The 18152-nt window shown below is 41.3% G+C and overlaps 1 protein-coding gene across 1 annotated transcript in view; it reads right to left on the bottom strand.

Annotated features, from left to right (window-relative positions):
- Positions 1–2294: 2294 nt before the first annotated feature.
- LOC306766004 (shisa family member 6) overlaps positions 2295–18152 on the bottom strand; it is a gene marked incomplete at both ends in the record, with an annotated part of 106624 nt that continues 90766 nt past the window's right edge. Inside the window, 4 exons of the mRNA XM_079253578.1 lie at positions 2295–2902; positions 8562–8690; positions 11550–11570; positions 12420–12482. Coding sequence (XP_079109704.1) covers positions 2295–2902; positions 8562–8690; positions 11550–11570; positions 12420–12482 — 821 coding nt within the window. The remainder of the gene's footprint in view (positions 2903–8561; positions 8691–11549; positions 11571–12419; positions 12483–18152) is intronic.

The raw sequence follows: 18152 nt of genomic DNA, 5'->3' as shown, positions 1-18152 counted from the left end.
AGCTCTGCTTCTCTCTGGCAAACCCTGCCAACAGCTTTAACAGCGGTGGCTTACAGTGCAGAAGCTACTGAACCTGAAAAGGCTTTTACAGCTAAATCTTTTGCTTCTCTACAACCACCAGCAGCGATCAGTCAATACGGCAGCATATGAGCAATATAAGCACAATGGCGCATGCGCTGTGTTTTTCTTTGCATTGGTTGCATTTCTGTGGCAGCATCACAATGCCACTTACACTCTGGCACCTGCACTACAGCGTTTTCGGTGGATTTGTGTGGATGCACACATTTCCTGAAACAATTCCATTTCATCTCTGTGGATGAAGCTTTACTCAGCCAGCATGTCCATAGGGGTTAAATTTGGGGTGCTGATAAGATGGGTTTATCCACAGTTTCCATGGTGGCCTATCCTGTGTTTGTCCATTTAGCCAGCTACATGCCCACTTGGCCCACCTACATCCCTTATTGGGCTCATACAGCCCATGTATGCTTCACATATGGGACCTATGTAACTGAAACCACATGGGACCTGCAAAATTTGCCCAGTTTAAGCCCATGTCCACTCAGTACCCACATAGCCCAAACTAAACCTTTGTGGTACCCACATGGACATGCTAGCTGGGCTATGGGTTCTACACGGGTCCTGTGCAACTCTCCAAGTTGGGTCCCACCTGAAACCCAGTCTGAAACAATTTTGAATCCATACAGGCAACTATAGGGACGGCCATTATCTAACCAACATGGACCCCTCATAGACATGCTGGCTTGGTAATTTACGCTGTATATAAAGCAGAGGCAGTGACTGTAATGACTTTTTTTTTTTTTAATCGAGCATTTGCTGGTACAATGAAAAAAAAAAACACCCAAGTGGAGCAGGACTTCTTTCTGCTTTGGTCACAATTAGAAAACCACAGGTGTGAACACACCCTAAAAGCAAGAAAAGTCACAGAGCTAATGATTGTTTTGCTCTTAAAGTTTGAGACTTCTTTCATCTTTTTGGGGTATATGTACTGTTTCATCCATCGCTTTACAGATTTCTACCGCTGGTTCTGCTCGTAAACTATAATCAATAATATTGCACACAAAGCTAAGACATATGGCAAAAGCATGATTGTTCATTTAAGAGCATATGGGATCCTATTAATAAGGCATTGATTTAATGAAAACATCTTGACAAACATTTTACAGTTTAATTGATGCTTGATTGGCATGTGATTATGTTGTCATCTTTAATACCGATTGATTCAGTCAGCATCGTACCACAACAAACCTACTACTTGGCCAATTTGCTCCATAACACAATATCTAACAATGAAAGGAGCTGGCCACTGAAAAACTAGAAGGATTGTTGTCATGGATAACAAAGCACACAGCAAAAAAAAGGCTACATATGGAAATGAAGTTGAAATTTAAAGACGATGGGCCTCTTTTCTTGCCAGTGTACACTGGTTAGAGTTTGTTTCATACACAATCATCTTATGCCACAAGCACAGTTTAAAAAGAAAACAAGTACTCCCAACATACGTACATATTAGATCCACATAATTTGCAGACATCAGTGGAAATAATACTAATTTGGGAACTCTGTCTTATCTAAAATAAAAAAAAAATAAATATTCAATGGAAATCTGGTAGATTCCACTTGGGAGAAGAAAAAAAACAAAGAAACAGGGCCTGCTTTTTTTTTGTTTAATGCTGCTAATGTAGCTTATTTACAATCATCTATTGTATGCAACAGAAATAGCCTGCTCTCACTAACAGCATAAGCTGATATGTTCTGGCCGGTCACCAAAGAAGAAAAAGAAAACTTAATCCAAAAGAATGGGAATTCATCAATTGTGCTTTTTAACCCACAAATCCACTTCATTGTTGAAATGGGACAGTTTCAAGAGGCACCACTTGAAGTGCTTACATCAGTTAATGAGAATCTCTAAAGCTATAACAAAGACTGAAAATACAAATAGTAAATATAGTTTATTCATATACTGTATTCATAAAGTTGATACAATTTCCTACGAGTCTCATGTCCAGTTTAAAAAATAGTTCCGTCATGTCATAAAGGTCTTTGTGTCGATGCGCAAAGCCCTTAAGATGCTCTAAGAGAGAAATGTCTCCGCCAGGGTTGATCCTAGTTACCCAAAATCTGGATGACACAGAAAGCTTGTGATAAAAAGCAGGAAGAGTTTTAATGTAGGAAATTGTTTGAACAGAAGACCGAAATGTTCTGCTGAAACTCGCCGAGATTATGGGTGTCTGCTGACATTGGTGGTGTGTCTCAGAAATCCTCCTGCGCCGCCGTTAAACAGTTACCTCATTCTTACTGGCAGTGCGGTATGTGTGGTGGTGGCCAGGAATGTACTGTAGGTGGTCCACCGTGTGTGTTCGTCGGTTAGCAAACGCCTGCCTCTTGGATGTGGATGCATGATGGTTGACCATCAGCGTGTTGTAGGAGTCATTAGAGGCACTGGGTTGAGAGTGCATCTTGGTCATCTTGTGACGGTCCATAACCGGCGTCGTTGGAAGCAACATGTCTGCGTGAGACATCGCCCGTGCCATGGCCTTCTCCCGGAACTTATCGCGCCTCATCGCCGGAGACAGCAAAGGATCCTGGGAATGTAGGCGGTCTGCTGAAAGCAGCTGCTCGTTTGATAGGTTGCGACTGCTTCCGTATGCTGCGGCTGCCATTGCACCATATGACGATAAGCCATAATCGCCACGTCGCGGCGTCCTGGGAGGAGACAGGACATGGTCCTGGGACATGGCCCTCTGGACCCGACGGGGACGCTGCCGTTGCTGGTGCTGCTGGGGTTCTGCATTCAGCTTAACCATGTGTGTAGGACCCCGGCCACCAAAGTCCGGATGATGATGATGCTTTCTGGGGTAGTAGTCATCTATGTCTTTATCACCTGGAAAGTCAGAAAGAACAGGACATCAGAAAGACACAGCAACACCAAGACTTACTGGATTGCCTTTGGACAAACAGCCTTGTATATATGAGACAAGTTTGACATTTTTTAGTTTTGTTCAGACGTTGATGAAAACTAATAAATTACACACATATTCCAATATAGTGTAGCCATAAAGGAAACCATCTTTGGTCACTGTGTGGAAAAGGGAAGGAGGTAATTGGTCAAACCATCTTTCCCATAAGCCATACAACCTTTTCCTTTTTATTCATATTTTACTCTGTATTTCTAATGTAACAGCTATCTGGTTGAGGACCTACCATCAGCTACAGCATAGCAGTCATTTCAGGTTTAAAATAGTTGATCGTGAGTGCTTAGCTTGAAGTTTGGAAAGGTTTTCTTATGAACAAGCTGCTACACACTGCAAGGGTTGAGTTTTTAGTTGGACCGATTTCAGCCTTAAATTAGTCACACAAAAAACGTATCTCTGACAGAAATTATAGCCTTGAACGTGGTATACAGACTCACAATCATCAATCTCGCTGCTTTGTGTACTGGTACATGAGCCCCCAAAAGAAAATCTCTGTTCCGCCTTGTGTCTTCATACCCAGTTGGAAGGTGGTCTCTTATTAGGTTTGCTCATGTAATAAAGATCCAGTACTAGGTGAACCCTAAGAGACCAGGTACGCAGGTCATTTATGATAGGTCATTGTGATCAACCGCTTGTGGAGTTTTGGACACTTTGTGTCCAAAAAAAAAAAAAAAAGTCAAATGGGTCCACACAAAATTTTACCATGATGAAACAAAAAAGTATGGTGGGGATTGTTTGGATGCTTGTCTCTTTCAGAAAGATGCCATGCTGTGGTAAACAGAAGGTCACCGAATACCACCCCCATGGAGGTGATTGCTCTGTGCATTCATAATGAAGGTGGGCCAGCTCTGGCCTGTGGCGATGCATTCCAGCCTTTTTCCCCGCAGGGCTGGTTGAGATATGCCATTATGGCAGAAAATGTCAACCAAATTCAGACAGGGTTCCAATTATAACAATCAGCACAGCTTCATTGGGATCTGAGTGGAAATGCGAATAAAAACATGTTCTCCACCGTTTCTTTCTTCGACTTCTGAATTTAACACAGCTGTGCCAGCATTAAGCTAGTTCTGAGGTTTAAATCATCAACAATTCTCAGCAGATGTAGAGTGCTCTTATAAAGTTTGAATCAGGTTAAAATAACCACAAAATGAATTGGCTTTCTTCATAATTGCCTCTGCTACCCTTTGATTTAAATCCTTTTTTTACAAACATGCACACGAACACTACACAGTTAACAGTTTACAAGACTGTGGGATTTAAGATTACCTGCGTCCTGCTCTGATGAAATACAGCACTTTACTATTAACATGATTGCATGGGGCTGACGGGTCTCGAACACAGAGGAGCCACTGGCACAGTAAATTGCTAACAACGGCTAATTAAACTCTAGCTCCCACTTTACTCGATTGCATTCACTACAACCACTATATTTATGTGTCAGCTATTGATCACAGAAGACTGTGATCATGTAATGCACTAACGCTCATGAAACTGCTGGAACATCAATTATAAAGCGATCTTTAGGGGTTTGGAGCTGGAGAAGTGGAATTTTAAAGTGTGTGTGTGTGTGTGTGTGTGTGTGTGTGTGTGTGTGTGTGGGTGTATGTGTATGTGAGTGTGGGTGAGTTGGGGTCCAGCAGTATAATTTAGATTTTTCTTACTGGGAGGATTAAAGACTTGGCTTGTATGTTCTGAATGGTGTTTTAATCCCTTTCAGGGTGATTAAGGTGATAGACAACAGAGCCTCCTTTTTCCTGCCTCCTTGGAGGAGTTAAGCAGGTTATTTTGAGAAGCATCCTCAGTCTTTGCCTCGTTGACGATGATGAAGGACATCATCCTAAATGCTAAATTATATTTGCAAATTATTTGATGACGGAAACAAATTTGATTTCGTTATGATCATCCCTCCAGATGGTTAAATTAAATTAGCAACTAATTAAAGAAGTTCTAGGTGTGTTTCCAAAGACCTCTCTCATGCTTAAAGCCTTGGTTTTAACCTCGTTTGTTTGCTTTGTTTTTTGGAAGGGTGCATCAACAAAACAACAACCTGCCTCGCTTGTTTGACAAATTCTGCTGGGCATCCTGTCTCGAACTTGAAAGCTTGTTTGAAGTTTGGCATGATTTGTCTCTGTGATTTCCTGTGTGTGGACAAGGTTCCAGCAAGATAAGAGCAAAGCCCTGAGTTGATAAGAGACAGAAAATTGTACTCAGGCATGTTTTTCCACTCTCATAACCAGGCTGTGTGAAACAGGACCAATGGCATATTTAAATGTGTCCTCCTTGTGCTATTTCTCTTCACATTCAAGGACTTAATGGTTGTAGTGATGCAAAAGTCGGCTACGCATTGATAAGCTTTTGAGAATAAATACAGCAAAAGTAGTCAGATGAAGGTTTAAGCAGTGCTTTCGCTGAAAAACGAATGCAGCATAACTTTATCAGACTGAAGGGAACTTTTTCTTTAAGAATTACATTAAATACATTTGTTAAATGTGATAACAACATAATAAACTGTGATAAAAGACAAACATTCTGCTTTCACACATATAAGATAAAAGCTTAAAAGAAATAAAAAATGGGCCTCCAGTTTGAAAAGTCAGGCTCCAAAGAGGGGAGTAAAAGCATAACTTTGTGAGAGTCTGTTCAACCAGCAATGTAGTTAAAAAAAAAAAGACTGCGTGTCCTTTGCTGTTTAGAGCAGGCTACCAAAGTCTGGACCTGGAAATCTGCTATGTTGCAATGTTTAGCAGCATCTCTTCTCCAACACACCTAAATCAAATGGCTGAATTCCTTCTTCTGCATGTTATACAGTTCTGCAGAGATCTGGGGCCTAAACTATGAACCTGGACTTCCTCTCATTGCGGTAACTTCAGGGTTAACCCTGGGTTTTCCGAACTGAGACCCTGGTTTCGTTCCTATGGAGGTAAATCACCCTGGTAACTTAACGGCTAACCTGCTACAGAACAGGTGATATGCTAGATAGCAGATTAAGTATAAAAGCAACACCTCTTGACCAATCAGTTCGATTAGAAAATGGCCACCCACGAACCTAAAATGAATCCACGTAACGCAGAGATGTCCTGGGTTTGTTAATCTCGCTTCGTAGCACAGGCCTCAGCCTAGCTAAAGACATGAAGTGCATCAAACCTGAGCTTCAGCTTCACAGATTTGGATTTCAGTTTGTATTTATTCCACATGTTGAAACACTGCTTCTGTTTTCTTTACATTCCTATATAATGTTTAATATTCAGTACGTTAAAGGACAGTATTTTAATCTGCAGGTTTCTCCGTTTCTGCCATCACAACAGCAGTTATGCCAGTTATGACGGTGTCCTTTTCCCCAGCAAACGTTAAAATGAATGACAGGAACATTTTATCTGTTCTTTCTCTGTGCTGTGATGTAAATATGTAAGTTATTCAGTTAGAAGGCAGAAAAGGATTTTTGTCTGGAGTGCCACGTAGTCAGGTTAGTGTCATAAGGGCTTGTTTCCAATCCTCTTGGCCTATACCACATGCTTATATTCCTTCATTTTCCAGATGTAAAATGAACTTTTCTTTCAGTGAAACAAATAGTGGTCATTTATTTCATGCAAATTGTCCCCAAGGACCCTTACTCGGGAGACTGATCCTGAAAAGACTGGGCAACTGATCTTTGTAAAACAGAGCGGTACGGCCATAGAGGTACGACCAAGTGGGCTGGAATTGGACCTCGGAATCAATCTTTATTATAGTAGGAAGACAAATAACATGTTATAGGTCCTAATATCAGTTTTACTCCGATACAGGTATTCAAGTACTTAACATTTAGCAGAAAACGTGCATCAAATACTAATTAAAACTGTATGAAATTGAAGTGAACACTTGGGTTTAGTTGGGTTTTACTGAAAACCAACAGAACTAGTTGATTTTTAAGGTTATGTCACAAAATGTGCTATAAAGACTTTCGCTGAGGCCAGAATATTATAACTTCACATTCAGATTTTAGTTATTTGGAAATTTAGCAACAAAACCGCTTTCTGTAACTTTCTAGTTGACCTTTAAAGATGCAGTGTGTAAGAAGTGCTGACAACTGGTGCTAAAGATGGGCATAGACATATCCAAGCACAGTTGTAAATGGATGGTTACCACTGGATCCGGTGGCTCAGATGACTGCACGACATTCTGGACATGTGTCATTTCTATTTAAGATATTACATTTCTAAAAAAGTTCCCTCCATCTGTCAAACAAAGCTGCTATAGCGGCTTTAGAGGGTTTTCACTTCCCAATCATGGCAACTTCCATGTATGTGGACCCACAGCAAGTACCTTGAAGTAAATGGCTCATTATAAGACAGTTAAATGAAACAGTCATATCAGGGATTACATACCTGTAGAAACAGGTTTTAGTGATGTGTGAAAAGTTTCTGACATTGACCTTTGCTTTATTTCACACCTCAGCTTTAACAAATTGGGCAATATTTATGTGAGCTACTAAATATTTCTGAAATATTGTATGTCTTGAATAAAGGTTTGTCATTTCAATACAGATTAAATTCAACCATACAAATGTGAGGATGTGGAGGGATCTTTTTCTTTTTAATTACTGGGTTGAAACATTCTTCATATATGTAAATAAATAGGAACTGAAATGTAAAAATAGGGAAATATGAATCCTGGTCCATCGCTTGTATTTCCACGAAGTGCTTTGCTCAGAGCAGAAGACATGCCTGTGGCATTAAACTGCTCTGGGTTTTGGTACAAATGAAATAAACTTGGAGAAGAACAACATCTTTTATGCCGTTCAGTCAAACGTCTCGTTCAAAATATGTTTTTTGAAGAACGCAATTGTTTTAAAGAGTCAAGCCTCATGTTGGGCCTCATGTCCTGTCAGTGTTAGAGCCAATTAACTGGCTCACTTTTTGCCCATATCTGTCTTATAAACGCCAATCCATGTCAAGACTTTCTGCATTCATAAAAAAATGTAATCAATACAAGAAAACTTGAAAAAGGTCAATAAACATGCAGCCATTCCACAGATAACAAGGCAACCATCAGGCATCATAATCAAAATGAAAATGTCATGAGCAGAAAAATGAGCAACAGTGCTGCTACGCCATGAAAACACCATCCTGTTGGCGTTGAGAAGCCAATCTGCAAAACATTCTGCAAAAAAAAAAGGCTCTTAATATGTCATTAAGAGATATTAGCAACATGACACGGGCCGCAGATGGAGCCAAATTACACACCAATTAAATGTCAGTGGATGAGCTGGTAGACGAGTCGATGGGGATGAGCATGGAGGCTGCAAACGTGCCGTCATGCATTCTGAGTTTATTCCCCTAAAAAGGTGAAAAAGTGAAAGGAGTGTATGCATGATGAGCCAGCAAACACCTGGAGATACTTATCGTGATGCATGTCTCTGTAATGGACATTTAGCTTCATCAGGCCAGACACGGTGAATGTGGCAACTCTTTAATGCACGGGGAATGAGGCTGACGTCATTCCTGGGTGGGTTTTGTTTTTTCAGGCAAAAACACGGCGACAGAGGGCAAATGAAGGACCACCTACTTAATCTGTGTAGAGAGTATTTACTTAAGTCAGGCTTGAGGGCCAGCTCGTAGGAGGGTGGCAGATGGCTCAGGTTCTGGAAGGACCTGGAGAGGGACAGGTCGTAGGGTTCCGTCGCCGAGGTCAGGATGTTGTTCATCCGTTGGGGTCTCTCTGCAGGGGACAAAGAAAGAAGTGATGCACTGCAGTCAGGACAGAGAGACAGAGTAATACACAGGAAGGAGAGAGGGATAGACGGGGAAAGTGATGCCGCAGGAAATGTGCAGGGCTACACAGTACTTTCCAATGTTTGACACCTCGTCCTGGTAAACATCTGAGCAGCTCCCCCTCGGCTCATCTGCTCCAAATTAAACATCAAGATAGAGTAAGAAGATCATGAGTTCAGGCAGGCAACCACGTGGGGTCATTTTACTTCCAAAGATGTTTTGCTCAAGTCTTATTTGTTAGAAATAATCAATGCACTGACAGGAAGCTTACAGGCCAAAAGCCCCTGAAAATTAACCCCCAAAAAACAGCAAAAGATGCATCAAAGTGTACCTTTCTGTTTTTCTGTGCTATATCACATTTTGTGAAGCTTGTTTTGGAATTACCATCAACTTAATCCCTTGCACTGACCCTGTGAGATATTTGCAGCCACAGAAAGTCCTTTAAATCCGTGGCCAGAGGCATTGCCACAAAGCTGTCCTGAGGTGAATTTTGCAGCTGTGTTTGTTTTTCCTTTATTCACAGTTCCTACCGTGACTGGATCAGCCTGAATAACAACCCTGAGGCATGTGTGCATAACTCAACCTCATGCCGCAAAGCAAAACCAGAGTGACAGTCTACAGGAAACATGCTTGTAGTCACTGACCAGGAAATATTCAATATACTTACAATTTGGTGTTGATTATACACAGTAAATGTGAAACAGTTTCCTTTTTACTAAAGTTAGACTTCCTAAATTTGGGTCAGTAGAAAATGTTCATACCTTACATCTCAGATGATCGACTTGTACAACTAACGTCAAAGCTACTGAACCAAAAACATGTTTCACGTCATCCGTTTTCAATTTGTGCACGTCAGTGTCTGAGCCACGCAGAGGAGAAGAGGACTACAGGAACAAGACACTCATGGCAAGAGAACACTCATGAATAGCCACAGTGATAGAGAGCTACTACACCAGTCAAAGCAGATGCATATGGAGGATGTGCGACCACTGGACACTCCGAAACTCAGCAACCCCACCAACAAAGAAACAACTTCTGACTCAACGTTCTAATATCAGGAACCAAAATCTTCTCAAAAACCAGTGAGATACAAAAATATAAAAGGCTGCCAGGGGGGCAGATACGTCATAAACCACCATCTGAGAATGGGTAACAAGCCCCGAGGTGGACTGTTTAAGCCGTTTCTTAACCTGTGGATCTGTAGGAGCAACTGTAACCAGTTAGAAGTCATGGCCCCGGGAGCTCCTATTACCACTGGCACCATCGGACCTTCGCTTCCCACATCTTTTCTGCTTCAGCTTTTAGTGTCTTTTACATTTTGTACTGCAGTTTATTGTCAACCACCACATTCAGCATGGAATCCTATCTTGACCCTGCACTTCCAGCTAGAACTCTGTACAGATGTTCTCTGAAACTATTTCCGTCACCTGGTCAGCGTTCGACGTAAGCCGTACCTGCCTGCATCTTACACCTGACTGCATATGCTGGACTGTCTAGGTGGTCTCTTTGCACAGCCTGCACCTTGGTCCAGTCTGACGTAGTGGCCCTCAGCATCTACCACTCCAATGCTCAGTCTTCATGGCTCTTCTTGTGCAGCAGTGATCCTAACTATCAGTTCGGCATCACGGGCCGTCTTGTTCATGTACTCCTGTCCTTTCATCCTGGACAGTTGCTCTGATGATCACCTGCCGTTAGGATCAAAACACACCTTTGTAAATTTAGCTAATAGTCTAAGATGATACCAAATACATATAATAACAACTTGTTCACCATTAATTCTCATATTCATGGATTCAGCTGTTATGTTTAATTTATTTCAAAAGTCTAAAAGACTGTGAGGTTAATGCAGGAAGAGGAAGGGCTTGAATATTAGGCCACTTGTACATCCTGAGAGCTCTGCATCCACTGATGCATCTTCTTGTTCATTTTGAAACATGCGCCAAAACCTTTGACTCCCATTATTCACAAATAAGGTCAAGTACTCTTAAATCCTGTACTAAGATAAACTCAGATGTATCACAGAGCCAATAACAGGTTTAAAACCCTTTGGCAAAAGAGCCACAACCAATGAAACAGGGATCATGATGACGTGTCCGTGTTGAAATGTTTTGGTTCAGAAGTGATGACGTACACACAACATAACAGAACTTTGTTCACAAAGTGAGCTGCTTTTAAAATGCGATCTGTGTGTGTTGACGAGTTATCGCATCAAGAAAACTGACTAATCTCATTAGGCTCAGGGCTGAAAGCCTTTGGTGGCTCAGTTCGGGATATCAGTGTGTGTGACACTATTAAAGCTGCCTGCACTGCGAGGGGCTCCCGTGGCTTCGGTATTTGGGACGCCCAGTCATGGGTCAGGAAGCGCAGCGGGTGGGTAGGGCTGGGATGGGAGCAGGGACTCTGGTGCTGGATATAAAAATAGGACTGGATGACTACTGCGGCAAGGAGGACAGAGAAACACAGCACTAAGGAACATATGGTGCAGAGGAGAATCACTCCGTACGTCGGTGTGTGTGTGTGTGTGTGTGTGTTTCAGTGGGCGAGATAAGGTGGAAAGACGGAGGAAAAATAAATGCGTGAAGAAGAGATTTGGAGATTGGGCTAAAGGTCATGGATTGTGATGCAGCAGTGTGAGGTGTTGTGACTGCAAAGAATACAAAAGCACTTGACAAATAAAGGAAAGGAGAAGAAAAAAAAAAGACCTCCACTGTGCAGCAAATCAACTTGGATCCCAACCGTACATGATATATGTTTAAGAAAGGGTGATGGAAAAATACACATAAGCACGTGTATGTGTATCACTTACCATAGCGCATTTCTCTGTGGGCTAACAAATCCAAGTGAGAAAGAAAGGATCAATAACAGGAATGTGTACAGGATGTTTCAAGCAAAGCTGAGGAACTGGAGGCAGCTCCTGGATTATGTTAAGGCTGTTGCTAAGGGTTAACTCAAAGTCCAAAAGAGCATCTGTTGAATTATGCATGCTGGCTATGATCCTCGTCTGAAGCTAAACAGACTTCAAAAGTGCTGTTTGAAGAGTTTCATTTAGTTCTAAAAGCACTTTTGAAAGCCATTTTCCCTGTGAAAGGCCGTCCCGTTTAAGAGGCAGCCGGGCGCAGGCAGGACCAACTGCAACCCTCCATAATGATGAAGTTTTTAATAATGACTCAATGACAAGCTCTTAGCTTTAGCACAAAACATTTCCAAGTTTAAAACATCACAGATGAGATTTTGCTGCATTAAATGAATCCCGATTCCCTCTTTTTAACTGCATTACACTGCCATTGAAATGCAGGAGTAGAGACACATTAAAATATTCACTTTCACAGAAAATCACATTTAGAGAAATAGATGGGAGGCCATGACAGTAATTTGGTTTTTAATAACTTGAACAAACTGCACAGACAATCTGTTGGTTATTGTACACTTTCTTAATTTCCCTGTGAGAGATATCTTTTGTCTTTTCAATTGGAAACAGTCTGTCAAGACGTTTCTTTGGCTTCTGAGGCAGATTATTCTTAAAGCATTTCAGAGCGTCAACTCAGGTCAATCATCACCATGAAATCTTGCAATAACTGAGCTTATTACATTTTCTTTGAAGGAATTCTTGGTTTATTTTGCACCATAACTGCTTCAACTGCTGCTTGTGCAGGACCATATTGGTGAGTTTCCTTACCCAGTTTAGGCGTGAGCGCAGTCAGATCCAGGTGGCTGTGCTGGTAGTCATGGTGGTGGTTTCCTGTCAACATAAGAACAGATAAAAAAAAAATGGAACATTGAATACTGAAGTAAAATATTCAGTATAACAAGACTGATACTACAAGATTCTTTGGGTTGATTTTCAACACAAAAGGATTCTTACAATACATCCAATATTATAACTATGCAGAAAGCCCCCAGGCTCTCAGGCTTTGACCTCAGATTGGTGTGTGATTTGTGTGTGTCTTTTGACATGGTGGGCTGTTTATTCCATTTGCTTCTGCTTTGCAGCCCTCTACATCTGCTTGCTTTATGGGATGGTCTGCACCCACTTTGGAAGTTTAGCTGAATACAGCAAAACTTCCAATAAAGCTCCTGTCAGTCACAAATTTTTATGTTTTTGTTCCACAAAGGAAAAGGAGAAATTATGCAGCCTGTTTAAGAAACTCACCAAAGTTTCCAACCTTAAAAATGGGTTTTCTTGTTTTAATGGGATACAAACATTCCTTAATCACATTTCTGGAGATGTGATGCCCTTACAACTCTGGCGGCTGAGAAATCAACACTTCCAAACTTTTAGGCTGACCCCCGGGCCTGGCTCCCGAGGGGGGTGGGGCGGTGACCCGTGTCCGGGCAAGGGAAGACTTCTGCCAATGGTCGTCATCATCACTTTAAGAGTATGTCTTTACTTCTTTTTATTAATGTAAAAAACCATCACATTGCTCTGATACAATCACCATGCAAATGAAGGCCACATTTCTCAAACTGGGGTATGTCCACCTCTACTGGTCCGCTGAACAATTTTTCTGATTGACCAATTTACAAAACTGGACGCGTGTTCCGGCCCCTGAAAAGGCAACTCATTTAGGAAAAGAATAAGAATAATAATAAACACCTGCACTTCACTTTGATTAAATGCATCTCCTCAACAACTCTTTGTCAGGTCATGTCCAACTCTGTTGGGGAACTATTAGTCTGAGTTAGCGCTGCTGCAGGAAACACCTAAAACCTGCAGGACAACTGAGCTCAAGCACCAGAACCAGGCTTTCCTGGAAGGCCAGGCTGGAAAATTGGTCTTTTTAACGACACAAGCAACAATAAACATGTTTTCTTGCTTTCACATTTGATAAACTCTAAATGACCCGACACGGACACAAATCAATCACAATACACACCTCGTTTTACCACAACGTGGGACTAACTCACCAGCCAGACTCTTTTCCTCTGTTGTGCCACGATGGTGGAACGATCTCCCAAACTCTGTCCGCTCTGCAGAGTCCCCGTCTACTTTTAAGAGCAAGCTGAAGACTCAGCTCTTCTTCAACACTTAGCATAGCTGCATTTATTGGAAAGTTGGAGAACTTAGCCCAGTTCTTTGCAACAAACTTTATGGTATTAATTCTTTGTATTATAACATAGGTGATATTATGGGGTGGGAAGGGAGTAAAAAAAAAAAAAAGCCTGTAGCACTTCATGGAAGGACCTGCGTCCAACTAGGCAGCCCGCTAGCACCTTCCTACGATGTCCTCTACTGTTTGAGTTCATGCTTGTGTTGTTCTCACTCATATGTAAGTCGCTTTGGATAAAAGCTGCTAAATGACTGTAGAATAGAATAGAATAGAATAGAATAGAATAGAATAGAATAGAAAAGTGTTTTATTAATCCTGAGTCATCTGGATCCTACTTTGCTATTTGCCACCAACCTAAACATGTTTTCATGGCAGCCATCTTCGCTCAGCCAACCCCAACAGGACAACAACACGATCTGATCTTAACCCCATACTGATCCCAGTTCTGGCCTCTCTGGGAAGAATCCCAATCCAAAAGGTCAATCACTAATGTCCTGGTACTAAAAGTGCAGAGCCCCCTCAGATTGTCTTTGCCCATGCTCTTTCATCACAATGCAGCAGAGAAGTGCTGACCCTTCCATAATCTCTTTATGAGTTCAGTAAAAACAGGCTGCGCTATGACAGCATCAACTTTTCTGTCCACTCAAGTGAGGCTGCGCTGCATCTGTAGAAATGAAAGCTTTTATTTGTTCTGCGTCTCAAGTGGACTGTAAACTTCTCCTGCGCAGTTATGAGCGCGTTCCTTCCATTAGACGGAGTCCACACTCTGGAGCTTTAGCAACATGATTGATTATAGCCTTTTTAAACAGGAGCAGAGAAGCAGCTGCACCTTGCCGTGATCCATCTCTGCTCCAAGTCATTTGATGGTGCAGTAATGCAGTTATGTGTTGTTTGGCTGGTTGAAGAACAGAGACCTCTCAATCACTGAGCTGCAGTGGGAATTCACATAATTCACCAGAGTGAAAATATTGCCTTTATTCCATTGAGCCGGCTCCTTTAGAACAGTGTATGAAGAGTGTTATAGTTGTACCTAATTCACATTTAAATATGTTCATTTTTCATCCAATAAGAGCAATAAACACAATAAGAAGAGTGCACTGATGGCCCAAAACGATTTGCATGAGCTCTTTAGGAAGCTTTTTACTGGCAGCTGGCTTAGTTGAAGATCAATGTTCATATGTTGAGTTTTGCAAAAATCCAGACATAAATATAATGTTTTTTGGAGTTCCTTCATGTTTTGGAATGTAAATATGAGTGCAATTAAGTAGTAATGAATAGAAATATGGCTTTTGTCCACCTTCCCTGCAGCTGCACCATGTTTTGCAGTCACACAGGTTGGATTAAGGAACCAATTATAGCAGCAAAGGAAAACTTGTCTCACTTACGCCTCTGAAACTGCTTCTCCCTGCAGCACAGAAACCAGCATCAAATCCACACTTTAAGATGTATTACACAAGCAAAGTTCAAAAGTTTATTACCCATTGAGGGCGCTTCTCTGTGGGGTAATCTCTGCTCCACAGCTTACATGTGTATGATCCAATTATCTGTTTTATGCCATTTATTTGAAGGTTGATGGTCTCGTGCAGCTGCATTGACGCCCAGCTGAGCACAGGCTGGAATAAAATATGGATTTGCTTGTGAAGAAGATATATTAGGAGGGAGGAATCTGGCCCCATAGCTCAGTGATGTAGGCAGGAATGATTCAGCCATGGGACAAAGAGCCGTCACAACATAAATCAGTCACACCAAATACAGTTATTTCTAAAGCTGGGGTGTTTATTGCTTTAGTTCTGTTTGGCCAGCGGAGAACGATGCTGTCTGAGCTCCAGAGGATTCAAAGAGTTGCAGTAAAATGCTTTAGGACGTGAGACTTGACCCTCAAGTTCGGAAAAGAAGCCTGTCATGTGAAAACTAAAACGGATGCAGTTTGATGCATAAATTCAAGCATTTCTAAACTCTGGCCAAGTCAAGCAGAGGGCTGACAGCTTGTTGTCGTCATGAGATTTGGGATTGGAGGGTTGTAAAGCTGTAAATCACTTTGAGTTACATCTTTTAAATTGGAAAACTGCTCCATAAATAAAGTTTGATTGATTGATTGATAAAAAAGATGCCACAGGTAACACAGTCTGACAGAATATTGTACTTTTGCAGCAACAAGGGGATTCCTGAAGAGCTGTTAAATGTGTATTATGAACAACATCTCCCCGTAAAGCATTATTATTTCGTCCATTTGAGGAACATGGAGTGGTTCAAGGTCCAGCAATGGATCTGTTCGGTTTATTTGATTACATGAAGTCTGACACAGTTGTAAACATAACATACAGACATAACAGAAAATTTTTATAATAGAGGATCTTTCACTCATGTATGCATGTAAGAATGTTAGAAAGCTTGGATGTCCGCTTAAATCTCCACAGAGTCTCGTCTTTAACAGGAAAATGAGAACAATGCCAGAAAGTTGTTGCATGTTTGACTGTTCCAGTCAAAGTCACGCCAAGGGGGAATAAGGTTTCCTTCGTTTCCCGTGAAGAAACACCAACGAGCAGCCTGGAAACTGGAAAATTTCAGTTGTCTGATGTCTCCAAAGACGTCCCATGTTTCTTGTCTTTCATTAGGGATACCAATAATACATCTTTTCAAACCAAGTACAAGTAGTTGCATTTGAGTAAAAGCTGAAACCGTGTACCGATATGAGCACCAATGAATCCCATTACAGTTCAGTGGTGTGCATAAGAACGTCGGATGCAGTGATTGAGTGGTTAATTGTGTAAAATATCCAACAGTCCATCCTTCAGGTTTGTTTCTGGAAACCTGATAAAGTAAATGTTAGACATGAAAACTATCAAAAACTCCATGAATAGGAGAATGAAGTGGATTTGGTTCACCGCTTTCACAACGCACACAATCAGCTCTTCTCACTGAGACCACGCCAAATTTGGATTTTTAATACGGCAGGAGATGGACCAGTGACCTGTCCAGGGTGTACCCTACCTCCCGCCCAATGATCGCTGGGACAAGACCTTTAATTGGATTATTCTTGTGAAGGAAGGATGAATGAATGTGGCATGAGTTATAACTTTGTTGTTTGTGTGTAACCTTTGACACTAATACAGTTCCACAGATGAATCTCTTTGCATTAAAATGTTCACTTCAACAGTTCTAGTTTTTTTTGTTTTTTTTTTCATGTTAGTTTCGGACAAACTATAAAAATGTAGAATAGTTTCTGCACTTTTATAGTTTAGTTGGTTTGGTTTTCATTAAAAAAAAAAAAAAAAACACTAAAAGAAAAAAAACAACTCAGACTTTATGGGTGTTCTGCTTCAGTCTAAGGGTGCTTCAGCAAACCCCAAAAATGGGCTGAAAACGTCTATCCTACCTGGTTTAAAAAGTAATGTTTTAATATTTTTGTCTATCTTTATTGGGAGTGTATCTGAAACGTTCAACCACATCTGTATATTTTAATTTAGTTAAATCCCTTCCATTTGTGAATGACTGCCAGTCCGAAGAGGGAGAGGTGTACAAGGGGAAGGAGAGGAGCACGTGCAAGGTCAGGAAGAATCAGGAAAACAAACAATAGTGGTGCATCCAACTGCAACTGTTAGGCTGACAAAGAAAAGATTAGATAAGATAATTTTACACCCATCATGGAGGTTATGCTTTCCAGAAGCACCAATACACTTAACACATCAGTGGACGTCTGTCTAAGCAAGGCACCTGTATTACATTTTCCTCATCATCTATATGCTTTACTACTGCTAAATTTTACAATGCAGGAGGAAAAGAACAGAGAGCGGGGGAGGAGATGAGGGAGAGCAGACCAGGGAAAGAGAAGACGAGGACACACAGAAAGCAGCATACCAGCCACCGAGTCAAAGGATCTCATAATCAGCCTTTTGATTCAGGGGTTACTACTGGTCCTACACAGTTAAACTTGTCCCAGTACACACTCACTCCCTCAGTACCTTTCATGATAACTGGTTTAAAAGCTGTAAATGGTTGGAATTTTCTTCTCAAAAATGCTGCTCTCTGCTTTATTTGTTGGGTATTTGGCGAAAGTCTCAGATAGGATGCGTTAGTTAATGATGGAGTCAGTAATTGGCAAAAGGCACTGAGCAAGTTTCCAAAATATGAGACTACTCAGTCACACAAGGACAGTGTGGTTTGTTGGAATAGCAATAAAGCTAGTTTGTCACAAGGCAATACTGCAGAGCAGATGGAGGCAGCACGTGCCTCTGAAATGAGAAAAAGAAGGGAGTACCTGGAACATCTTGTGGCAGTGACCTGCTTCTTGGGAAAGAAAGGAATATCGTTTCGAGGTCATGATAAAACAGGAGACAGTGACAATACTGGGATTTTCCATG

The sequence above is a fragment of the Telmatherina bonti genome (assembly GCF_933228915.1).
Source record: "Telmatherina bonti genome assembly, chromosome: 14".
In the NCBI taxonomy this organism is placed as follows: Eukaryota; Metazoa; Chordata; class Actinopteri; order Atheriniformes; family Telmatherinidae; genus Telmatherina; species Telmatherina bonti.
Note: the sequence above shows the minus strand (reverse complement) of the source record. Positions and strands in the feature narration are given on the sequence as shown.